Here is a 26,604-nt window from a genome sequence, read left to right as displayed (position 1 = left end):
GTCAGCTGTGTGACCTTGGGCAAGTCACTTAACTTCTCTGGACCTCAGTTCCCTCATCTATAAAATGGGGATTAATACTGTGAGCACCCTATGGGACAACCTGATCACCCTGTAACCTCCCCAGCGCTTAGACCAGTGCTTTGCACATAGTAAGTGCTTAATAAATACCATTATTATTATTATTATTATTTAATGCTTCCTCTGTGCCAGATGCTGTACAAAGCCCTGGGGAAGATACCAGATAATCAGGTCGGACGCAGTCTCTATCCCACATGGGGCTCCCAATCTAAATTGGAGAGAGGAGGATTTATTTCCTCTACAATGTAAGCTCATCGTGAGCAGGGAATGTATCTCCCCCTTCTAGACTGTGAGCCCGTTGTTGGGTAGGGACCACCTCTATATGTCTCCAACTTGTACTTCCCAAGCGCTTAGTACAGCACTCAATAAGTACGATTGAATGAATGAATCTATGAACTTTATTGAATTGTACTCTCTCAAGTACTCAGTACAGTGCTCTGCGCACAGTAAGCACTCAATAAATACCACTGGTGATGCTGGTTTTATTGATGAGGTGAGACACAGAGAAGTTAAGCGACTTGCCCACGGTCACACAGTGGACAAGTGATGGAGCAGAGATTAGGGACACATCAGGAGAAGGAGCATGACTTGGGAATCAGAGGACCTGCTCTGCTGCCTATCTGCTGTGTGACCTCGGACAAGTCACTTCACTTCTCTGGGCCTCAGATCCCTCATCTGTAAAATCAATCAATCGTATTTATTAAGCATTTATGGTGTGCAGAGCACTGTACTAAGCGCTTGGGAAGTACAAGTTGGCAACATAAAATGGGATTGAGACTTTGAGCCCCATGTGGAACAGAGACTGGGCCCAACCGGATTTGCTTGGATCCACCCCAGTGATTAGAACGGTGCTTGGCACATACTGCTTAACAAACACTATAATTATCATCAAGAAAGAGGGGCCGGATTTGGAGGGGGGCAGTTCAAGGAATTCATTCCAGCATGAGAGAGGGGTGCAGGGCTGGAATGGCCAAAGAGCTACAGCACAAGTTTTCCTGAAAGCAGGATCTTCGAGAACGTCATCCCCCATCCTGGGAGAATGGGTTGGAAGCTCCTGGACCGTGACTATCAAGTTCTTTTTTTTAATGGCATTTATTAAGTGCTTGCTACCAGAACGATTGCAGATGGAGGTGGGGTGTCTGGGAGGGATGTGTCCATGGCGTTGCTATGGTTCGGAGATAATAATAATGATGGTATTTGTTAAGCGCTTACTGTGTGCAACACAATGTTCTAAGATAATAACGATAATAATAATTTTGGTATTTGTTAAGCGCTTACTGTTCTAAGCGCTAGGGAGGATACAAGGTGATCAGGTTGCCCCATGTGGGACTCACAATCTTAATCCCCATTTTACAGATGAGGTAACTGAAGCCCAGAGAAGTGAAATGACTTGCCCAAAGTCACACAGCTGACAAGCGGCAGAGCCAGGATTTGAACCCATGATCTCTGACTCCGAAGCCCGTGCTCTTTCCACTGAGCTACGCTGCTTCTTGAGATGTCTCGAGATGACTTGACAGGATAAGATTAATGTGCCGAACACTGCTCTAAGCACTGGGTAGGCCCCGTGAGGCCCAGAGAAGTAAAGTGACTGGCCCAAGGTCACCCAGCGGACAAACGGAGCCCCCTCCTTCCTCTCCTCCTCGTCCCCCTCCCCACCCCACCGCCTTACCTCCTTCCCCTCCCCGCAACACCTGTATATATGCGTATATGTTTGTACATATTTATTACTCTATTTTATTTGTACATGTTTATTCCATTTATTTTATTTTGTTAATATGTTTTGTTTTGTTCTCTGTCTCCCACTTCTAGAATGTGAGCCCCCTGTTGGGTAGCGACTGTCCCTATATGTTGCCAACTTGTACTTCCCAAGCGCTTAGTACAGTGCTCTGCACACAGTAACTGCGTAATAAATACGACTGAATGAATGAATGAATGAAAGCGGAGGAGCCGGGATTAGAACCCAGGTCCTCTGACTCCCGGGTGCGTGCTTTTTCCGGCCGCGCTGCTGTCGTCTCTACTTGCCTAGCTCAGTGCGGGAATGTCCATCGTGGATTTCAGGACCCGCCCGCTTGGGTCTCTAGACCGACTTGGGCATTTCAGGGTGACCCATCACCCGGCCGGATTTCCCATAACGCGGTGTGCGGAAACACGGATGGAGAGCGGGCTCTTCAGACCCTTCATGCAGAGCCTAGGGGAGCCTGGAGACGCCACAGCCTGGCACTCCCAGGGCCCTAAGATAAATCTCCTGCCATCTCAAACATGTCAAACAAATACGGAGCACCATGTGGCTTGAAATGAACTGACTTGAGGAAAGTAAACAAAATTCCCGGGATGAGTTTGCTTACAGGGATTTTCAAATACTTCGTAATTCCCTCTCTCTTATGGTTTTATTATCCTGAACATTTTTGACGAGGGAAGACTCCATTATTAAGAATTCATCTGGTCTTAATTTATTCCTTACCTGAAGCGACGGGGTAATTTTCCATCTGGATGTATCGGGGCCGGTTGATTGATGTGGAAAAGGTCTGATATTAAAAACAGAAAGTTGTCAGGCGGGAGGGAAAGTCAGGCGATTCGTCGGGTACTTGGGCTTGCCCTGGATTCTTCTGGACAGGGAGCTGGGGGGAGGCAGGCGGGTCATGGAGCCTGAAGCTCGCCCACTTCACTCTAACGGCAACCTTCTCTATGTACCTCAGTTTTACTCATCTCCCCCACGTCTTGCCTCTGGGCTGGAACACGCTCCCTCCTAATATCCCACAGGCAATGATTTTCCCCCTCCTCAAAGTTTTATTAAAGGCCCATCTCCTCCAAGAGGCCCTCCCTGATTGAGCCCTCCTTTCCTCTTCTCCCACTCCCTTCTTCACCCTGCCTCACTCCCTTTATTCGCCCCCCTCCCAGCCCCACAGCACTTATGAACAGATCTGTTATTTATTTATTCATTCATGTTAATGTCTGTCTCCCTCCTAGCCTGTAAGCTCATTGTGGGCAGGGATTGCATCTTAGTACAGTGCTCTGCACACAGTAAGCGCTCAATAAATACGATTGATGATCTATTGTTAGACTGTACTCTCCCAAGCGCTCAGCACAGTGAGCGCTCAATAAATATGACTGAATGAATGAATGGAGGGCTACAAGACTGCCCTCAGAAGATAAAGATTCCTTGAATGGGCAACTGATGGTGGGGAGGGGAGAGGGAGCGAAACAACAACAAAAACAATAATAATAGTATTTGTTAGGTGCTTACTAGGGGCCAGGTACTGTTCTAAGCTCTTTGGCGATGGGCTAGATCCAGCACAGACCATCCAACACCCCCCAATCTCCCCTCTCCATCCCTTAGTCTCCCCAATGACCCGGCACAGACCAGCCAACACCCCTGACTCTCCCCTCTCCATCCACGACTCTCCTCCAGTGACCCAGCATGGACCTTCCAGCACTCCTGATCCTCCCCTCTCCGACTTCTCCCAGTGAGCCAGCACAGGTTGTCCAACACCCCTGACTCTCCCCCTCCATCCCTGACTCTCCCCCTGTGACCCGGCATGGACCATCCAACACCCCTGACTTTCCCCTCTCCATCCCTGACTCTCCCCCAGTGACCCAGGATGGACCATCGTCCGTGGATTGATCCAAACCCTTATGGAATCTGGTGATGGATTCTATTGCCCAGCTCCCACTGGACATGGATTTGGGAAGATCAACCCAGGCTGGAAAATTTGAAGATCCGTAGTCCAGTGCCGGGCCAGGGATGGGTAAAATGACCTTTTCACCTTGCTTTTCTTAGCAAGCCCCACAGCTCAGAATATAAATCCGAGCTCGAGAGAGAATTCCCGAGAATAGTTAAACACCGCCTCGCAGCTAATTGCCTGATGCAACTTGAGAGTGAGTTCGGCTGACAACATGACCATTAAATTGCGATTCAAGACCAATGAATGATTAAATTATATCCAAGATCCTCTTCCTGGGACCACGTTCTTAGGGAAGCCGAGTCAGACACCAGCGTTCTACTCTCAGTGTCTGGTTCGATAAATCTTCCATCCAAACGACCCAGAGACAGAGAGGGTGGTGGCCTGAAGTCCGCTCTAGGAAACCTCCCCATCAAAAGCTACCGTGGAAAAGGAATCGGGCCTGCTTAACTCTCCTCGAAAATAATTGGTTTCATCCTCATGCGTGAAATGGTTTCAAATACCTCAGCCAGTCTTTCCTATCGCTCCAAAGAGGCAGTGGGGCCTAGGGGAAGGAACCCAGAAATGGAACTTGGGAGACTTGTGTTCTAATGGGGGAAGCAGTGTGGCGTAGTGGCTACAGCCCGGGCCTGGATTCTAATCCCATCTCCGCTGCTTGTCTGCTGTGTGACCCTGGGCAAGTCACTTCACTTCTCTGGGCCTCAGTTACCTCATCTGAAAATGGGGATTGAGATTCTGAACTCCACGTGGAACAGGGACTGTGTCCTACCTGATTTGCTTGTATCCACCCCAGTGCTTAGTACAGTGCATGCAACATAGTAAGCGCTTAACAAATACCCATAATTATTGTTGTTATTCTAGTCCTGGGTCTGCCCCTAGCCCTCTGAGTGATCCTGGGTAAGTCACTGAATCAATTAATCATCAATCAATCAATCAGTGGTATTCGCTGAGTGCTTACTGTGTACAGAGAACGGTACTAAAAATTTGGGAGCGTAAAATGGTAATAATGGTATTTGTTAAGTGCTTACTGTGTGTGAAGCACTGTTCTAAGTGCTGGGGTAGATACAAGGTAATCAGGTTGTCCCACGTTCGACACCTGTCTACATGTTTTGTTTTGTTGTCCGTCTCCCTCTTCGAGACTGTGAGCCCGTGGCTGGGTAGGGACCGTCTCTATATGTTGCCAACTTGGACTTCCCAAGCGCTTAGTACAGTGCTCTGCACACAGTAAGCGCTCAATAAATACGATTGACCGAATGAATGAATGGGGCTCACAATCTTAATCCCCATTTTCCAGATGAGGTAACCGAGACACAGAGAAGTGATGTTGCTTGCCCAAGGTCACTCGGCATACAAGTGGTGGAGCAGGGATTAGAACCCACGTCCTCTGACTCCCAAGCCCGTGCTCTTTCCACTAAGCCACGCGCAGTAGTTATACCATGATTTTACAGTCTAAAGGGGGAGACAGGCAGTAATATAAAAAAATGGATTATGAATCTGTTCATAAGTGCTGTGGGGATGAGGGAGGGGTGAAGAAAGAGTGCAAACCCAAGTCCAGGGGCCTCACAGGAGGGAGTGGTAGAAAAGGAAATGAACCTATGTCCTTCTGATCCCCAGGCCTGTGCTGTATCTGCTACACCATGCTGCTTCTTTAATTTCAGAAGCAACGTGGCCTAGTGGATAAGCAGCGGTCCGTATGGATTATTTGACAAGTTGAAACAAATTAAGCCATGCTCCCGTGGAATGCTCCCGACCACTTAGTACAGAGCCCGGAAGACAGTCAGGGAATGCCGGGGATTGATGGACTGACTGGTGGACAGATGTGGCCTAGTTGTTCCCCCTTCTAATAATAATAATAATAGTGATGATGGCATTTATTAAGCACTTACTATGTGCAAAGCACTGTTCTAAGTGCTGGGGAGGTCACGAGGTGATCAGGTTGTCCCACTGGGGGCTCACAGTCTTAATCCCCATTTTACAGATGAGGTAACTGAGGCACAGAGAAGTGAAGTGACTTGCCCAAAGTCACACAGCTGACAATTGGCGGAGCTGGGATTTGAACCCATGACCTCTGACTCCAAAGCCTGGGCTCTTTCCACTGAGCAACACTGCTTCTAGACCGTGAGCCCGCTGTTGGGTAGGGACTGTCTCTATATGTTGCCAAGTTGTACTTCCCTAGCTCTTAGTACAGTGCTCTGCACACAGTAAGCGCTCAATAAATACGATGGAATGAATGAATGAATGGACAGAGCCCAGGCCTAATAATAATAATAATAATAATGGCATTTATTAAGCGCTTACTATGTGCAAAGCACTGTTCTAAGTGCAGGCACTGTTCTAAGCGGAGTTAGGAGGACCTGGGTTTATTCATTCATTCATTCATTCAATCAGTTGCATTTACTGAGCGCTTACTGTGTGCAGAGCACTTTACTAAGCACTTGGGAAGTACAAGTTGGCAACATCTAGAGATGGTCCCTACCCGACAATGGGTTCACAGTCTAGAAGGGGGAGATGGACGACAAAACAAAACATGTGGGCAGGTGTCAAGTCATCAGAACAAATGGAATTAAAGCTAAATGCACATCATTAACAAAATAAATGGAATAGTAGATATGTACAAGTAAATTAAATAGAGTAATAAATCTGTACAAACATATGTACAGGTGCTGTGGGGAGGGGAAGGAGGTAGGGCCGGGGGGATGGGGAGGAGGAGAGGAAAAAGGGGGATCAGTCTGGGAAGGCCTCTTGGAGGAGGTGAGGCTCTAATCCCGGCTCCTCCACTGGTCTGCTGGGTGACCTTGGGCAAGACACTTCACTTCTCTGGGCCTCCGTTCCCTCATCTGGAAAATGGGGATTGGGACTGTGAGCCCCATGTGGGACAGGGCCTGTGTCCGACCTGATGAACCTGTATCTAGCCCAGCACACACAGTAAGGGCTTAACGAATAACAAAATTATCAGTCAGCCTCCCAAAGGGGAATGCACCATCCGACAGTACAGACATAATGATAATAATGATGATAATCATAATAATAATGGTGTTTGTTAAGTGCTTACTATGTGCCAGGCACCGTAATAAGCGCCATGGTGGATTCAAGCAAATAGGGCTGTCCCACATGGGGTACACAGTCTCAATCCCCATTTTCAGATGAGGTAACTGAGGCACAGAGAGGTAAAATGACTTAATCAAGGTCACCCAGCAAACGAGTGGTGGAGACGGGACTAGAACCCATGACTTAACTTCTCTGTGCCTCAGTTACCTCATCTGTAAAATCATCACCATCATCAATCGTATTTATTGAGCGCTTACTATGTGCAGAGCACTGTACTAAGCGCTTGGGAAGTACAAATTGGCAACATATAGAGACAGTCCCTACCCAACAGTGGGCTCACAGTCTTGGGGATTAAGACTGTGAGCCCCCCCGTGGGTCAACCTGATCACCTTGTAATCTCCCCGGTGCTTAGAAAAATGCTTTTCACATAGTAAGCGCTTAATAAATGCCATCATTATTAACCCATGACCTTCCGACTCCGCTTCACTAGTATTTTTGAGGGCAGCGTGACTTTCCGAGGTGACTTCTTTCCTTTTAAACCCGAGGGGGTGATCCACCGCGCTGCAGAACGATTTTTCCAAGACCCCAGGAAGGTAGTCGCGAGCTGAGCTGGGGCCAGGCAAATGAGATCGGAGTCAGGGCGAGTCTCCGGAGCGAGAATCGCGGGCCTGGAGATCCGACACGGATGCCCCTCGTACGGCCCGAAAGATGTCATTCCTGCCAGTTTCTAAACGCAGAAAAATGTATCCCTCTGATTCCAAATATTGAATGTCTTATGGAAAGCGAAAGGTCATTTGTAACTGTCCGTACGATTGATGGAGTTGAGATAGCTCCTTGACCTTTACCCTGCTCTCATAAAGAACAGTTTCAGATGGCGGAGCATCAGGCAAGTTCTCTTTTCTCCCTTCACTCGGGAGCACGGGCTCGGTTACCTGATATTCTTCATAATTGCATGTCGAGATTTAATTACCTTCTGCCTTCTCTCATTAAAAGGAAATGTCCGTCCAAAGTGGGCCCACGCTGTTTGTGACGTGCGTTAACTCCAGCAAATCCTTACTGATTTTTTTCTCCCTCATTTTCCCAGATTCCACTTTCTGGAATCATTGTTTTGGAGCCCTGGAAAAACAACGCCAAGGTCAACTCTTACCAACACAAAAATAGCTCCTCGGTTAGAGAAGCAGCGTGGCTCAGTGGAAAGAGCACAGGCTTCGGGGTCAGAGGTCATGGGTTCAAATCCTGGTTCTGCCAATTGTCAGCTGTGTGACTTTGGGCAAGTCACTTCACTTCTCTGGGCCTCAGTTCCTTCATCTGTAAAATGGGGATCAATCAATCAATCGTATTTATTGAGCGCTTACTGTGTGCAGAGCACTGTACTAAGCGCTTGGGAAGTACAAGTTGGCAACATATTGGCAACAAGTTGGGATTAATGTGAGCCCCCCTTGGGCCAACCTGATCACTCGTAACCTCCCCAAAGCTTAGAATAGTGCTTGGCACATAGTAAGTGCTTAATAAATGCCATCATTATTATTGCTATTATTATTATTTTTATTTTATAGTATTTGTTAAGTGCTCACTATGCGCCAGGCACTGTATTAAACACTGGTGTAGATACAAGGTAATCATGATGGACACAGTCCATGTCCTACGTGGGACTCACAGTATTAATCCCCATTTTCCAGATAAGGGGACTGAGGCCCAGAAAAGTGAAGTGACTTGCTTAAGGTCACACGAAGGACAGACGATGGAGCCGGAATTAGGACCCAGGTCCTTCTGACTTCCAGGCCAAGGCTCTATCCACTAGGCCGCACTGCTTTGCCACAGTCTGATGGATCTTTGATACCCCAGGTCCTGGAGCAGAAGGTCTTTGTAACTTGTACTTCCCAAGCGCTTAGTACAGTGCTCTGCACACAGTAAGCGCTCAATAAATATGATTGATTGATTGATTGATTTGTTTGTTGGTTTCATGGTACTTGTTAAGTGCTTTCTAGGTGTCAAACACTGCTCTGAGCACTGGAATAGTGCTCAGATGTTAATTAGGTTCACTCATTCATTCATTCAATCGTATTTATTGTGCGCTTACTATGGGCAGAGCACTGTACTAAGTGCTTGGAAAGTACAATTCGGCAATATATCGAGACAGTCCCTAATCAACAACGGAAGGGGGAAGAGCCCGGGCTTTGGAGTCAGAGTTCATGGGTTCTAGAAGGGCGAAGTCTAGAAGGTTGGACACAGTCCCTGTCCCACACGGAGGCTTACACTCTTAAGTAGGAGGAAGAATAAGTACTGAAGGTAATAGTAACAATAATAATAATAATAATAATGATGATGATGATGGTATTTGTTAAGCACTTACTCTGTGCCAAGCGCTGTTCTAAGTGCTGGGGTAGATACAAGGTAATCAGGTTGTCCCACGTGGGGCTCACAGTCTTAAACCCTATTTTACTGATGAGGTAACTGAGGCCCAGAGAATTGAAGTGACTTGCCCAAAGTCACTCAGCGGACAAGTGGCGGAGGCGGGATTAGAACCCACGACCTGACACCCAAGCCCGTGCTCTTTCCACTAAGCCAGGCTGCTTCTCACAGTCATCATCATCATCATCATCAATCGTATTTATTGAGCGCTTACTGTGTGCAGAGCACTGTACTAAGCGCTTGGGAAGTACAAGTTGGCAACAGGTCCTGAATCCCCATTTTACAGTTGAGGAACTGAGGCACAGAGATGTTAAGTGACTTGCCCAAGGCCACACAGCAAGCACAGAGGTGTTTAAGCGTGGAGTCCCGCGGGGCCCCAGAGAGACGGAGGAGCAGTGGAGGGATGGACGGGGAGGGAAGGGAGAGGCAGGGGGCCTCCAAACCGAGCAGATGGCAGGGGATGAGAAGTCATCGGCTAGGTTGCCAGTAGCTCCCTCTGACATCTGGATGACATGCAGTGACCCAGATGTTGGCCGCAAAAATTTTGCAACAGTGTCTAGCAGCAGGTTTGCATCGGGGCTGCAGCGGTTCTTGTAGATGATTTGACAAGTTGTAACGAATTAAGCCAGGGGCACGTGCCTTGCTCCCGTGGAAGTCTCCCGACCACTAAGTACAGAGCCCGGAAGACAGTCAGGGAATGCCGGGGATTGATGGACTGACTGGTTGGTGGGCAGACGTGGCCCAGTGGACACAGCCCGGGCCTGGGACTACTCAGAAGGACCTGGGTTCTTAGCCCAGCTCCTCCACTTCATTCATTCATTCAATCGTATTTATTGGGCGCTTACTGTGTGCAGAGCACTGTACTAAGCGCTTGGGAAGTCCAAGTTGGCAACATATAGAAACGGTCCCTACCCAACAGCGGGCTCACAGTCTAGAAGGGGGAGACAGACAACAAAACAAAACATATAAACAAGAAAAAAAAAATAGTCTGCTTGTCTGCTGTATGACCTTGGGCAAGTCGCTTCACTTCTCTGAGCCTCAGTTCCCTCATCTGGAAAATGGGGATTAAAACTGTGAGCCCCATGGGGGATGTGGACTCTGTCCAACCTGATTTGCTTGAATCTACCGCTGCGCTTAGAACAGTTCATTCATTCATTCGTTCATTCAATGTATTTACTGAGCGCTTACTGTACTGTACTAGCGCTTGGGAGAGTACAATACAACAACAGACAGACATATTCCCTGTCCATAATGAGCAACAGTGCCCGGCACATAGGAAGCACTTGACAAATACCATTAAAACATAAATGAAGAAATTAAAATGAAAAATCAACAGATCAGGCCAGGCCACCCCAGTGGCCCGTTTCCAGGAGGCCAGGAGCGGGTGAAGAGAGCCATCTGGTCCTGTTGCTGCGTAGGGACTGTCTCTATATGTTGCCAACTTGTACTTCCCAAGCACTTAGTACAGTGCTCTGCACACAGTAAGCGCTCAATAAATATGACTGACTGAATGAATGAATATGGGCATCTGGCCCATTTGGAATACTGCCACCTTGTCATAACTAAGATTTGAGGAGGGCGGAAGCAAGGAAGACAAGGGGGGATGGTCATGGGGTGCCCTTTGGGTTGGAATTTTTTTGTCTCCCAAATCCCAGCCTGGCCAGCAGCGATGAGTCTCCTTCTGGGGCATGATGTATCCCAGTGGATAATAATAATGATGATGGCATTTATTAAGTGCTTACTATGTGCAAAGCACTGTTCTAAGCACTGGGGAGGTTACAAGGTTGTCCCACGGGGGGTTTACAGTCTTAATCCCCATTTTACAGATGAGGTCACTGAGGCATAGAGAAGTTAAGTGACTTGCCCAGAGTCACACAGCTGACGATTGGCGGAGCCGGGATTTGAACCCATGAACTCTGACTTCAAAGCCCGGGCTCTTTCCACTGAGCCACGCTGCTTCTCCGCTGATGATGATGATGACTATGATGTTAATAATGATAACAGCAAGGGTATCTGCCAAACTAGCTATCATCCTCCATTCAAAGCCCTACTGAGAGCTCACCTCCTCCAGGAGGCCTTCCCAGGCTGAGCCCCCTTTTTCCTCTCCTCCTCCCCATCACTCCCCTCCTCTGCCCTACCTCCTTCCCCTCCCCACCGCACTTGTATATATGTGTACATATTTATTGCTATTTTTATTTTACTTGTACATATTTACTACTCTATTTTATTAATGATACGCATATAGCTATAATTCTATTTATTCTGACGGTTTTGACACCTGTCTACGTGTTTTGTTTTGTTGTCTGTCTCCCCCTTCTAGACTGTGAGCCTGTTGTTGGGAAAGGATTGTCTCTATACGTTGCCGACTTGTACTTCCCAAGCGCTTAGAACAGTGCTCTGCACACAGTAAGCGCTCAATAAATATGAATGAATGAATGAATCTGTTAAGCACTCACTATGTGCCAGGCACTGTACTAAGCAATGGAGTAGACACAAGCTAATCAGGTTGGACACAGTCCCCTTCTCACATGGAGCTCACAATCCAAGAGGGAGGGAAAACAGGTATTAATCCCCTTTTTACAGATGAGGAAACAGGCACAGAGAAGTTAAGTGACTTACCCAAGGGCATACAGCGGGTGAGTGGTGGAGCCGATATTAGAACCCATGTCCTGTGATTCCCAGGTCTGGGCTCTTTCAACTAGGCCATGTTACTTCCCTTGGTATTCCTGGAACTGGGGGTCAGGGGACCCAGTTCTGTCAATCAATCAATCAATCAATCAATGGTATTTATTGAGGGCATATAATGTGCAAATCCCGTACTTGGCATCTGGGAGAGGACGCTACAACAGTGTTGGTAGATTGGTAGGGAAGCAACACGGCTCAGTGGACAGAGCACGAACTTTGGAGTCAGAGGTCATGGGTTCATATCCCGGCTCCGCCAATTGTCAGCTGTGTGACTTTGGGCAAGTCACTTAACTTCTCTGAGCCTCAGTTACCTCATCTGTATAATGGGGATTAAGATTGTGAACCCCATGTGGGACAACTTGATCACCTTGTATTCCCCCCCGGCGCTTAGAACAGTGCTCTGCACATAGCACTTAACAAATGCCATCATTATTATTGTTACATAAGTTCTCTGGGCCTCAGTTACCTCCTCTGTAAAATGGGGATTAAGACTATGAGCCCCAGGTGGGACAGCCTGATCACCCTGTAACCTCCCCAGCACTTAAAACGGTGCTTTGCACATAGTAAGCGCTTAATAAATGCCATCATTATTATTATTATGTTCCCTGCCCTTAAAGAGCTTGGCTCTGTCCCAGGTCTGCTGCGTGACCTTGGCCAAGTCACTTGCCCTCATCTGTAAAATGGGGACAGGATTCCTGCTCTCCCTCCTCCTTCAACTATGAGTCCTATATGAGCCCCAGGAACCATGTCTGGTATGATTTTCTTATATCTACCCTAGCACTTAGCACAGTGCCTGGCACAGAACAATAGGCAAGCAAACTAGTGGTTTTTCAGCTGGGATGCACTTCACCTCCAGCTGATCATTCGGCAATGTTCCCAATGTAGATAGCATCACAAAATTTGGCTGGCAATTACGGTTATCTTGACTGTTGCCTATTGTGCGGAAAGCTAATCTTAAAAGGGAATTTGAGCAGGCCTGCCAGCCATGGGAAAGGGAGTTGGTAGCCCTCTAGGGTTCATGAAAGCCAACATACGAAAGGCAAATAAAGAAATACAAAATTCATTCCTTATGAAAGAGGATCATTGCATCCAAATAACAATAATAATAATAATTGTGGTACTGGTTAAGCACTTACTTTGTGCCCAGGCACTGTACTAAGCACTGGGGTGGATACAAGCAAATCGAGTTGGACGCATCATCATCAATCGTATTTATTGAGCGCTTACTATGTGCAGAGCACTGTACTAAGTGCTTGGGAAGTACAAATTGGCAACATATAGAGACAGTCCCTACCCAACAGGGGGCTCACAGTCTAAAAGGGGGAGACAGAGACGCAGGGGGAAAAGGGGGAGACGCAGTCCCTGTCCCACATGGGGCTCACAAGTCTCAATCCGCATTTTACGGATGAGGTAACTGAGACACAGAAAAGCTTAGTGACTTGACCAAGGTCACCCAGCAGACAAGTTGGTGGAGCCAGGATTAGAACCCATGACCTTCTGACACCCAGGACCGGGATCTATCCCCAACACCACGCTGCCTCTCAATTGCGATGGAGATGTCACTGGGGTCCCGGCCGGATCCTGTCCAGGACACTGGGTGGTGGTGGAGGTGCTCAGATCGGTCGGGTGAACCAGTGTGGACGTGATGGTCAAACTGGGGGGGGGGGGGGGTCCCTTTCTCCCACCTGTGGGGCTGGACATCCCATGGGAAAGTCGCTGGAGCCCACCGAGATTGATTGACAGCTGAGGTCAGCCAATGGAGGGGCGGGGAGTGGCGGAGAGCAAACTTGGCTAAACGAAGAGGGCCGTTGGCCTCCCTCATGACCACCGGAGCCTGCAGAGTGGCTCAGTGGAAAGAGCCCAGGCTTGGGAGTCAGAGGTCACGAGTTCTAATCCCGACTCCGCCACTTAGCTGTGTGACTTTGGGCAAGTCACTTCACTTCTCTGTGCCTCAGTTACCTCATCTGTAAAATGGGGATTCAGACTGTGAGCCCCATGTGGGGCAACATTCATTCATTCAATCGTATTCACTGAGCGCTTACTGTGCGCAGAGCACTGGATTAAGCGCTTGGGAAGTCCAAGTTGGCAACATATAGAGATGGTCCCTACCCAACAGTGGGCTCACAGTCTAGAAGGGGGAGACAGAAAACAAAACAAAACATATTAACAGAATAAAATAAATGGAATAAATATGTACAAGTAAAATAAATCGAGTAATAAGTAAGTACAAATACATATACATATATACAGGTGCTGTGGGGAAGGGAAGGAGGTAAGGCGGCGGGGATGGAGAGGGAAGGAGGGGGAGAGGAAGGAGGGGGCTCAGTCTGGGAAGGCCTCCTGGAGGAGGTGAGCTCTCAGTAGGGCCTTGGTCATGATCACCTTGTATCGCCCCAACGCTTAGAACAGTGCTTTGCACATAATAAGCAGTTAACAAATACCACCATTTCAAGCACTTAGTACAGTGCTCTGCACACAGTAAGTGCTCAATACATGCGATTGAATGAATGAATGGGATGAGGTGGGTATGCTCCCCTGCGTTTTTCGAAAGAGCGTGTTTTAACTTGTAAAAGGAGCTACGCCATTCTAAGGTTACAACAACACCCAAGTTGTTTAGATCATGCAATCCTGGGGAATAAACAAATGTGAAATATCAGATTCGGTTCTGCTCATTCAATGGACGGGGGAGTTTTCTTCTCTTTTCACTCATCCGGGTCTGCCTGGATGGTACCTGCAGCCGAACACTTTCACTTAAAGAGCATTTGAGAGTTTGTCGCCACCAGTGATGAAATCACAGCTAAGAAGTTTCAAACTGCAATATAAAAACCCTTGAGAAAACTCTCCGCTATCTATCAAACACGTAATTTTCAGGTCTAATGATATGTCATGTGTTTATACGGTTTATCTAAGAACATCCCTTTCCCCAGAAACGCTAAAAGCATACCGTTGCAGTCCCTCCAAGGCGAGGTCTCTTGTTCGGCACATTCCTCGTTAACCAGGAACAGACAAGAGCGCTGAGCTGAGTGATCGAACAGACGGCTCTCGTTCCGTTGCGAGATGCCTGATCAAAGTCGTTAGTGATCTTGGGGCTTTGATGAGCCTTACAGCGATGATCCTCCCGTTGGGGTGAGGTTGGGCCGAGTAGATTCCAGGGCCTGGGTCTCCCTGCTGTTTCCAAATCACGGGGAGGATCTCAAAGACTCCGTGATTTCTGGAGGTGAAGCTTGGTCAGACCCGGCAGGTTTCCTTTTTTTTTTTTGGTTTTTTTAATGGTTCTAATCCCAGCTCTGCCACGTCTGCTGTGTGACCTCAGGCAAGTCACTTCGCTTTTCTGTGCCTCAGTTCCCTGTAAGGTGGGGATTAAGACTGTGAGCCCCATGTGGGCCTCACCATTGGCTTTAAAGCCCTCAATCACCTTGCCCCTTTCACCTCACCTTGCTTCTCTCCTACTACAACACAGTCCACACACTTGGCTCCTCTTATAATAATAATAATAATAATAATGGCATTTATTAAGTGCTTACTATGTGCAAGGGGAGGTTCTATGGGCTGGGGAGGTTACAAAGTGAACAGGTTGTCCCATGGGAGGCTCACAGTCTTCATCCCCATTTTCCAGATGAGGTCACTGAGGCCCAGAGCAGTTAAGTGACTTGCCCAAAGTCACACAGCTGACAATTGGTGGAGCTGGGATTTGAACCCATGATCTCTGGCTCCAAAGCCCGGGCTCTTTCCACTGAGCTACGCTGCTTCTCTATGTGCTAGGCACTGTTCTAAGCGCTGGGGAGGTTACGAAGTGATCAGGTTGTCCCACGGGAGGCTCACAGTCTTCACCCCCATTTTCCAGATGAGGTCACGAGGCACAGAGAAGTTAAGTGACTTGCCCAAAGTCACACAGCTGACAATTGGTGGAGCCGGGATTTGAACCCATGACCTCTGGCTCCAAAGCCCGGGCTCTTTCCACTGAGCTACGCTGCTTCTCTATGTGCTAGGCACTGTTCTAAGCGCTGGGGAGGTTACGAAGTGATCAGGTTGTCCCACGGGAGGCTCACAGTCTTCACCCCCATTTTCCAGATGAGGTCATGAGGCACAGAGAAGTTAAGTGATTTGCCCAGAGTCCCACAGCTGACAATTGGTGGAGCCGGGATTTGAACCCATGACCTCTGACTCCAAAGCCAGGGTTCTTTCCACTGAATCACGCTGCTTCTCATGCTTCTCAATCTCGGGCTGACCTCTTGCCCACGTCCTGGGCGTTCCCTCCTCTCTCCCACTTCAAAGCCTTATTGAAGGCCCATTTCCTCCAAGAGGCCTTCCTTGACTAAGCCCTTCTTTCCTCTTCTCCCACTCGCTTCTGTGTCGCCTTAACTTGCTCCCTTTATTCACCCCCGCCCAGCCCCACAGCGCTAACGCCCAAATCTGTACTTAATTTATTATTACCAAGGTCTGTCTCCCCCTCTAGACGGTGAGCTCATTGTGGGCAGGGAATGTGTCGTTTATTGTTATATTGTACTCTCCCAAGTGTTTAGTACAGTGCTCTGCACACAGTAAGCCCTCAATAAATACGACCGACTGATTTAGAAGCCAGGACCTGTGGAGAAACGACTCATGTTTGACTCGGTGGTGATGGTGGGAGGAAGTCATGATAGTGAGGGGGGTGACAACCGTGTTGACAGTGACAGAATACGCCAAAGACAATGTCGAGGCCGATGATGAAAATGGAAAAAGCAAAGCTTCAATACCTGGATAACCTACCAGTAATCTATTTCAAGGTCTCTCTCCCGCTGTAGACTGGAAGCTCTTTGCCAGCAGGGAATTTGTCTACCATCTCCATTATACTGTATTTTCCCAGGCACTTAGTACAGTGCTCCACACACAGTATGCGGTCAATAAATACCACTGATTGACTGATAAATCTAACTGGAAAACTGAGACAAACTGCTTTTTTCAAACACATTTTCTTTCTTCTCCTTTCTACACATATTCAACGAAAACACTTCCCCACCCACAAGCTGTATGGCATAAAAAAGCCTTCCAGCGGAAGGCCATAAAGTAGTGAGGCCTAATGGTTACAACTGGGGCCTGGGAGTTAGAAGGACGTGGATTCTCATCCTGAGTTTGCCACTTGTCTACTATGTGACCTTGGACGAGTCACTTCACTTCTCGGGCCTCAGTTCCCTCGTCTCGAAAATGGGGATTAAGACCGTGAGCCCCACGTGGGCCAGGGACTGTATCCAACTGGATTAGCTTGCATCTACCCCACGTAGTAAGCGCTTAACGAATACCACAAAAAATAAAAACAAAATTTGGAGCTGTGAGTCCGGAGGAGGGTCTTGGGCCAGCAAGCCTCGCCTCCTCTCCCGCTGTGGGAATTTCATTCCTGAGCTACAGTTGTCACTGCTTCCAGCAGAACATCCTCACAGAGATTATTTTTCCATCCTGATGCCTCCAGGAAATAGCTGGGTTCTATTCCCAGCTCTGCCACTTTGTTTGCTATGTGTCCTTGGGCACATCGCTTTACTTCTCTGTGCTTCACTTACCTCATCTGCAAAATGGGGATTGAGACTGTGAGCCCCACATGGAATGGGGACTGTATCCAACTCGATTGTTTTCTATTTACCCCAGCGCTTAGTACAGTGCCTGACACACAATAAGTGCTTAACAAATTGCCTCTGTTGCTGAATTGTACTTTCCTAAAGCTTAGTACAGTGCATTGCACACAATAAGCGCTCAATAAATACGATTGAATGAATGAATAAATGAATGAACAAATACCATTATTATTATCATTATTATTAACCTCGACCTTGCACTGACACATAACCAACTTTTCCTCCAAATGAGGAGGTTTTTTCTGTTTTTTTTTTTTTTTTACCAAAAGCTTTCCTCCCAATCCCGTGCATCCCACAGAAGGAGATGATCTATTAGGGCGGGAATGCCATTAGGAGAATTATTCTAAGCATCAGCGACCGAGGAGGCCGCAGATTTCAGTAGTCTGAAATTCCGAGATTTGATTTTTCAACGATGCAACATCCAGTAACCCAAATGACTCTGCCCGAACATGTATGTGGAATAAATTATTTCAAATGAAAGCTCCGGGTATTATTTGTTCAGCTGCTTTAGCGCTTAGAAGGTTAGGGACAAAACCTATTATTGTTCGATGTATTTTTTTCACAGGAAATAGACGGTGGCAAACATGCAGTAGTACTTCAACACATGAGATCAGAGACATCGTTTTTACAGTAAACTAAAAACAGATGTCGGAGGGACTTGAGACCTTTCCAGATATTATTAGTTCTGTTTGCCTTTGAAAGCAAAGAACGGTTACAGAGACCCCTCGGACCCGATTCTATCGACAGGGAGACGGGTTTTCCGATCGGAAAGCCCACTAGCTCTTTCGGGCCCAAGTAGTAGACGCCTGAACCGGGCTTCCTGTCCGTCAGGGATGGCGGGGGTTTGGCTACCGACATCCCTTCGGACCCTTGGCTCACATTCCCTAGATTATCCATCTCCCGGACTCCGAGATGCGTTCTGGGGCTCGTGAGGGGAGACCCCGTTTTTAAGCCCAAAGACCAATCCGGAGAAACCGACTGAACCAAGTAACAACCTGGACTCCGACTGCATCATTCATCATCCGGCCCACGCTTTCCGTGAGCCTCGCCCTGAAAGTCTCCTGACTTTCTTGGATTGTGAGTTTTCCTCACGCTGCGGGGATTATGATAAGAAAAAAAGAAAAAAGTTTTCTTTTCAGTCGGAGCGGTTGGTCAGTCGATCGCATTTACTGAGCGCTTACTGTGTGCAGAGCACTGTACTAAGCGCTTGGGAGAGGGCGATTGTACTTTCCACTGCCCACAACGAACGTTTCACCCTTAATGACTTTAGTGAAAGGTTAGTGAAAGGGTCAATCAATCACATTTATTGAGTGTTTACTGTGTGCAGAGTACTGTGCTTCACTTACCTCATTCATTCATTCATTCAATCGTATTTATTGAGCGCTTACTGTGTGCAGAGCACTGTATTAAGAGCTTGGAAAGTACAATTTGGGGATTAATAATAATAATAATGATGGCATTTATTAAGCGGTTACTATGTGCAAAACACTGTTCTAAGCGCAGGGGAGGTTGCAAGGCAATCAGGTTGTCCCTTGGGGGACTCACAGTCTTAATCCCCATTTTACAGATGAGGTAACTGAGGCCCAGAGAAGTTAAGTGACTTGCCCAAAGTCACACAGCTGACAATTGGCAGAGGCGGGATTTGAACCCATGACCTCTGACTCCAAAGCCCGGGCTCTTTTCCACCGAGCCACGCTGATCACTGTGAGCCCCATGTGGGACATGGACTGTGTCCAACCTGATTACATTTTATCTATCCCAGTGCTTAATACAGTGCCTGGCACATAGTAAGCGATGAACAAACACCATCAAAAAAAACAAACAGACCAGGAGCTTAAAGTCTAGAGGGAGAGGCAGTCATCAAAATAAATTTCATTCCTCTAGACATTCCTAGAGAAGCAGCTTGGCTCAGTGGAAAGAGCATGGGCTTTGGAGTCAGAGGTCATGGATTCAAATCCCGGCTCCGCTACTTGTCAGCTGTGTGACTTTGGGCAAGTCACTTAACTTCTCTGCGCCTCAGTTACCTCATCTGTAAAATGGGGATGAAGACTGTGAGCCCCCCGTGGGACAACCTGATCACGTTGTAACCTCCGCAGTGCTTAGAACAGTGCTTGGCACATAGTAAGCGCTTAATAAATGCCATTATTATTATTATTATTATTAGACTATAAGCTCGTTATGGGCAGGGAACGCATCTACTAATTCTGTTGTAGTGGACTCTCCCAAGTGCTTAGTACAGTGCTCTGCACCCAATAAGTGCTCGATAAATACCACTGATTGACTGGTTGATTGACTGATGTATTCTGTCTCCCTTTACACCCCTCCTCCCTTTCCAGTTGCTCTCTCTTCACTCAGCTCTGCAGTACAGCGTGGACTTAATGGAAAAATCCCGGGCCTGGGAGTCCGGGGACCTGGGTTCTAATCCTGACTCCACCACTGCCCAGCTGTGTGACCTCGGGAGACTCACTTCACTTCTCTGTGCCTCAGTTTCCTCATCTGTAGAATGGGGATTTGCTATCCATTCGCCCTGCCCTTCAGACTGCGAGGCCCACGTGGGACAGGGACTGTGTCTCACCTGATGATCTTGTATCTACCCCTGAGCTTAGTACAGTGCTGGTGCTGCACCTAATAAGCATTTAACCAATATTATTATTTTCATTACTATACTTCCTAGTAGCACAGAGAGCCGAGAAACCCCTAGGGCCCTCCTACTGCTTCTTGATTCTGTGGGGGTAAGATCCAGACTTCATAGTTGACGTAAAGAATGGAGAGAGAAGGAATTCTGAAACCTCGTCACAATACATATTTCATCTTCGAAGACCAGGTCTTTTGAATTCAAAATAGTTCAGGCTATATCCCAACTGGGCTTCTTTTTCTATTCATGAGAAGAAGTGCGGAAGATTCATTGACTGGACTGTTGGACTAAGCGCTGGGATAGCATCAAACGTTTGGGACATAAATTCCCTCTCATGCCGGAACGGGTTCCAGGAAACACAGTTATTTCAAAATTATAGGCTCGGGATTGCAACGTCTAGAAATATTCAGCTCCGCAGTGCAATGTTTGGTTGGCCCAGGTTGCAATGATAGCGCGAAGGGAGGCGGCTTGTTTTATCCCTGAGCAAATGGCAAGTGCACGGGAGCAGATGACTCGTATTGACCCCAGTGCTTAGAACGGGGGCTTGACACAAAGTAAGCATTTAACGAATATCATGATAAATCAAAATAAAAACAGAACCCAGGACCCCACCCAGTCAGCTTCTGTTCCATCCAAGCTTCTCCCCAGACAAACCAAATACTGACCGCACCTTTCTTAATGCCTGTGGCAAAGATCAAGCTTCCTGATCATCATCATCATCAATCGTATTTATTGAGTGCTTACTATGTGCAGAGCACTGTACTAAGCACTTGGGAAGTACAAATTGGCAACATATAGAGACAGTCCCTGCCCAACAGTGGGCTCACAGTCTAGAAGGGGGAGACAGAGAACAAAACACAACATATTAACTGATGACGACGATGATTAATAGCAATGAAAATGATTATAATTGAGGCAGAGGACCTAGGTTCTCATCCCAGCACTTGTCTGCTGTGTGACCTTGGGTAAGTCACTTAACTTCTCTGTGCCTCAGTTACTTCATCTGGAAAATGGGGATTAAATACTCCTCTCTCTAATTTAGACTGGAAGCCCAATGTGGGACAGGGACCATGTCCAACCTGATTATCTGGTATCTACCCCAGGGCTTAGTACAGTGCCTGGCATAGAGTAAGCGCTTAACGAGTACAATAATAAAAAAGGAACTGTTCTAAGCTCTGGAGTAGATACAAGGCAATCAGGTTGGACACAGTCCCTGTACCCAATGGAGCTCATAGTCTGAGTAGGAGGGAGAACAGGCATGGAATCCTCATTTTACAGATAAGGAAACTGAAGCACAGAAGAGTGAAGTGACTTGCCCTAGGACACACAGCGGGCAACTGGCAGAACCGGGATTAGAACCCAGGTCCTCTGATTCCCAGGACCAGACTCATTCCATTGGGCTCTTTCGGCTGCCCCTCATAACCTGAGAAGAGAATTTTCAGTTGGTCCCCAGAGACGTCAGTTTTCTGACCCCATCTGAATCAATCGTATTTACTGAATGCTTACTGAGTGCAGAGCAGTATACTGAGTACTTGGGAGAATACAATATAATAATAATAGTGATAATAATAACAATTAAGATACTTGTTAATTCCTTACTATGTGCCAGGCACTTTTCTAAGTGCTGAGGTAGATATAATTGGGTTGGACACAGTCCCTGTCTCACATGGTGCTCACAGTCTTAATCCTCATTTTACAGATGAGGTAACTGAGGCACAGAGAAGTTAAGGGGATGGCCCAAGGTCACACACAGTAAGCGCTCAATAAATATGACTGACTGAATGAATGAACTGGTAGTGCCGGGATTAGAATCCAGGTCCTTCAGGCCCGGCTCTTTCCATTAGGCCACACCACTTATCTGACCTTCTAGACTGTGAGCCCCCTATTGGGTAGGGACCGTCTCTATATGTTACCAACTTGTACTTCCCAAGCGCTTAGTACAGTGCTCTGCACACAGTAAGCGCTCAATAAATACGACTGAATGAATGAATAAATGAATGAATTTTGATTCATCTTCCAGTCTGCCTTGTAGGTTTCTTCTACAAGGCTCTGCACACAGTAGGTGCCCAGTACAGCATTCTACACAGAATAGGTGCCCAGTACAGCGTTCTGCACACAGTAGGCACCCAATACACTGCTCTGCACACAGCAGGTGTCAAGTACAGCACAATGAACCTAGTAAGCACTCAGTTCAACACGCTGCACAAAATAGGTGCCCAGTACAGCAATCTGCAAATAGAAAGCACTCAAAAAATACTACCTGTGATGCCAGCCTCTGATCAGGAATGGACTTCCTTCTCCAAGGAAGGAAGTGAGCCAGCAGCCTACCACTCTGGAGGCTAAATGACCTTGAATTCAGCCTGGATTAATCATCGTCTGCATGAATAAATTATGGCAGTGTGATTCATGAATTATGGATCTTGATCTTGGAGATGCGGGAGAGGAAAAAAAGTATCATTCCGCCTTCACACTGTGCATACACTTGGCATTCATCTTTCTCCTTTCAAAATCTGCTCTTCGGATTTCAAACACAGCCCAGACATTCTTCCTGACAGGTGTGATCTTGAAGCAAAATTAGCCAACCGAAAGTAGGAGGAAGAGGCGGCAGCATAGCCTAGTGGAACAGCATGGGGCTCGAAGTGAGAAGACCTGGGTGCGAGTTCCAATTTCAACAGTGGCCTTCTCTGGGTCTCTGTCTCAGTCGCTTAATCTGGTTTCTAATCCTGGCTCTGCCACTTGTCTGCTGTGTGACCGTGGGCAAGTCAGTCAACTTCGAGAAGCAGCGTGGCTCAGTGGAAAGAGCACGGGCTTTGGAGTCAGAGGTCATGGGTTCGAATCCCGGCTCCGCCACATGTCTGTTGTGTGACCTTGGGCAAGTCACTTAACTCAGTTACCTCATCCGTAAAATGGGGATTAAGACTGTGAGCCCCACGTGGGACAACTTGATCACCTTGTATCCCCCCCCTGTGCACAGAATAGTGCTTTGCACATAGTAAGCGCTTAACAAATGCCATTATTATTATTCTCTGTGCCTCGGTTCCCTCGTCTGTAAAATGGGGATTAAGACCATGAGACCCCAGTGGGATATGAACTGTGTCCAACCTGATTAGTTTGTATCTAACCCAGCACTTATTACAGTTCCTGGCTCATGGCAAGCACTTAAATGTCACAATTATTATTATTATTATTAATATATACCATAAAAAAGAAGGGAGGGTGGATAGGGTAGGGAAATGAGAGGTTAGTCAGAGAAGGCTTAATAATAATAATAATAATAATGGCATTTGTTAAGCGCTTACTGTGTGCAGAGCACTGTTCTAAGTGCTGGGGGGGATACAAGGTGATCAAGTTGTCCCATGTGGGGCTCACAGTCTTAATCCCCATTTTACAGATAACTGAGGCTCAGAGAAGTTAAGTGACTTGCCCAAGGTCACACAGCAGACATGTGGCAGAGCCGGGATTTGAACCCATGATCTCTGACTCCAAAGCCTGGGCTCTTTCCACTGGGCCATGCTGCTTCTCTGCTTCTTGGAGGAGATACGAGAAGCAGCATGGCTTTGTCGCAAGAGCCCGGGCTTGGGAGTCAGAGGATGTGGGTTCTAATCCCGGCTCCACCACTTGTCTGCTGTGTGACCTTGGGCAAGTCACCTAACTTCTCTGGGCCTCAGTTCCCTCACCTGTTAAACGGGGATTAAGACTGTGAGCCCCATGGGGGACAAACTGATTACCTTGTATCTACTCCAATGCTTAGAACAGTGCTTGGCCCAAAGTAAGCGCTTAACAAATACCATCATTATTTTAGTACGGCGTTGAGGTGCCCGTTACAGCACAGTACAACAAATGCCACAGAAATGACAAATCTTATCATAATGATAATATTTTGCAAATCACTGGCACTTAAGAGCTTGGTACCTGAGTCTCTAGAGGAAAGAAGGCCGAGTGGGTTCCTGTTCCCTGCCGACAGGGCACTTCCATTCTAATGGGGGAGACAGAGAAAAAAGTATTTCTAAACAGGAGAAGGAAAATATGGAATGCCCTTCTTTGGTCCTGTCACATTGATCCTCACCTCCTCCCTTTTAGCCTCCTTCTTCCCCACTTAGCTCATCTTCTCCGATGCTTCCGGGGAAGATTCCTCACCCTGGTAGACTCCGGCGGCTGTCTGAAAATGAGTTTCTTAAGCGCTATGAAGAGGAATGGGCTATTCATGGAAATCTTCTCCCTCCAACTCTTGCCAAAACCCAGGGCAACCTTCTGTTCCTTTATCTTGCTCTTATCGTCTAATCTCAGTAGAAAACTCTCATTTGAGCGGAAGACGTTTACTCATGACCTGAGAAATCGATTGCTTCCTGGGGAGGCTGAGGGTTTTACTTTTGGGTTTTCCAAGTACCGTGGTAAATTCATTCGTTCAATCGCATTTAATGAGCGCTGACTGCGTGCAGAGCACTGTGCTGAGCGCTTGAAAAGTACAATACAGCAATAAAGAGAGACAATTCCTGCCCACAACGGGCTTACAGCGGATTTGAGGAGGGAGGACGTTTTAGGCGAGATAGGATGTGGAGAGATTGGCGAGATGGAGGCACAGGGAGAAGGTTAGTGACACCAGAGGAGCAGATAGTGAGGGCTGGGATGTGGAAGGGGAGAAGGGAGGTGAGACGGGGCAAGGTGATGGACAGCTTTGAAGCCAACAGAGAGGAGTTTTGGTTTAAACGAAATAGTGAGCCAATAGTGAGAAACTTTGGAAGCTGATAGGCAACCATTGGAGATTTTTGAGGATGGGGTGGGGGGGTGTGACATGCCCTGAATGTTTCTGTAGAAAGATAATCCGGGCAGCCACCTGCCTGGAATTGTGTTTTCATCAGGTCCGGGATGCAATTCCAAAGGAGACAAACCTTCCTGAATTTCCGTGGAAAACGTTTTCTCCCTGAAATTTACGTCCAAGTTCAAGGCCACTCTAATCACCTCTGTTCAACCCTCCTGTGCTCAAATCCATTCACGGGTGATTTGTAATGCGGAGATCATCAAGCACTTTTTTTTTTAATTTAAAAAAGATATCGAAAAGTTTCCCACATAGCCTTTCTAACTGGCATACCAATTTCTCTTTTAATAATTATAATAATAATTATGGCCTTTGTTAAGTGCTTACTATGTGCTGGGCACTGTTACTAAGCGCTGGGGTGGATACAAGCGAATCGGGTTGGACACAGTCCCCATCCCACATGGGGCTCGAGGTCTCAATCCCCATTTAACAAATGAGGAAACTGAGGCCCAGAGAAGTGAAGTGAGTTGCCTGAGGTCACGCAATAGACAAGTGGCGGAGCCGGGATTAGAACGCATGACCTTCTGACTCCCAAGTCTGCGCTCTATCCACAATGCAGTGCTCTTCTGATGACGCGGAGCCGTGAATGGCATTATCGGAGCACGGATCCACCCCTCCCTCCTCGGCCACGATGCTAACTCCCTGCCACCTTCATAAATATGAAGACTGAGAATATCATTATTCAATGTCCCTGAAGAAAATGAAAGCCTCTGTGTTGTTTTTTTTTTTTATTTTCTCCTCGCCCTCACCCTTTATGTGGAATGATTTAATTTAATTTCAAAGTGTACACTATTTTCCTCCAGCTAAGACCCAATTAAACTCCTCGGATTCGGGAAAATAATCAAATATTGAATCAGTGTTCGGCGAGATGTCCCGAGCTCTCCCTTTGTTTGTTTATCTATCCATAAAGAGCCTGTAGTTAGCGACGAACCAACCTCAGATCTCTGATACTACAACTGACTCCGTTATTAATTTGATGAGTTCCTTTTTAAACAGCCGGAGAGCTGAATGAGCCTTAAAATATGCTCTCTGACATAATTGTCCTCCCAGATTGAAATCAGAGGGACTAGAATGGAATTTTAATTGTGTGTGTGTGTATACACACAGATATGCAGGCACGCTCATACAGCACATATACGGGAGCGAGTGGGGAAAAAGGCACGCAAATACCCATGTAGAGCGATTATAAGCCTATTATACATTCATTCGTTCGTATTTATTGAGCGCTTACTGTGTGCAAAGCACTGTACTAAGAGCTTAAGTCTATACTACGTATGCGGGGTGGGGGGAAGACAGGGAATGTGGTTTGTGTGGGCGTGCATACGGGTAACACAGGCCGAACATGCCAGCCTGTATGCGATATATATACATCAGGGCACATGGAAGTCAAAAGGTCGTTATTTTCCTGAAAATTACATATTCTCATGCAAAATCAGATAGTCTTTATTGATGGACAATGTCATAAAGCCATCACTGTGTTTATAGACATTTAATTGAAGACAGCATAAAACGATAAACTAAGAAACACGCATGGTTGACTCCTCCAATTCAAACCATAAATCATACTGATGCTCAGACAAGTAGCCCAGACACAAATTCTGATGATAGATGAACCATTTAACTTTGATTTTTGAAAGCAATGAG

The 26,604-nt window shown here is 47.0% G+C and overlaps 1 protein-coding gene across 1 annotated transcript in view; it reads right to left on the bottom strand.

Moving 5' to 3' along the window:
- LOC119945445 overlaps positions 1-26,304 on the bottom strand; it is a 34,136-nt gene extending 7,832 nt beyond the window's left edge. Inside the window, exons 1-5 of the mRNA XM_038766535.1 lie at positions 26,285-26,304; positions 20,222-20,233; positions 18,287-18,428; positions 15,009-15,071; positions 2,540-2,603 (exon numbers count right to left, since the gene is read on the bottom strand). Of these exons, the coding sequence (XP_038622463.1) occupies positions 2,540-2,603; positions 15,009-15,071; positions 18,287-18,428; positions 20,222-20,233; positions 26,285-26,304 (301 nt within the window). The remainder of the gene's footprint in view (positions 1-2,539; positions 2,604-15,008; positions 15,072-18,286; positions 18,429-20,221; positions 20,234-26,284) is intronic.
- Positions 26,305-26,604: the final 300 nt, after the last annotated feature.

The sequence above is a fragment of the Tachyglossus aculeatus genome, chromosome 25 (assembly GCF_015852505.1).
Source record: "Tachyglossus aculeatus isolate mTacAcu1 chromosome 25, mTacAcu1.pri, whole genome shotgun sequence".
Classification (NCBI taxonomy): domain Eukaryota; kingdom Metazoa; phylum Chordata; class Mammalia; order Monotremata; family Tachyglossidae; genus Tachyglossus; species Tachyglossus aculeatus.
The sequence above is the reverse complement of the archived record's forward strand: the minus strand, read 5'-3'. Positions and strand labels throughout refer to the sequence as shown.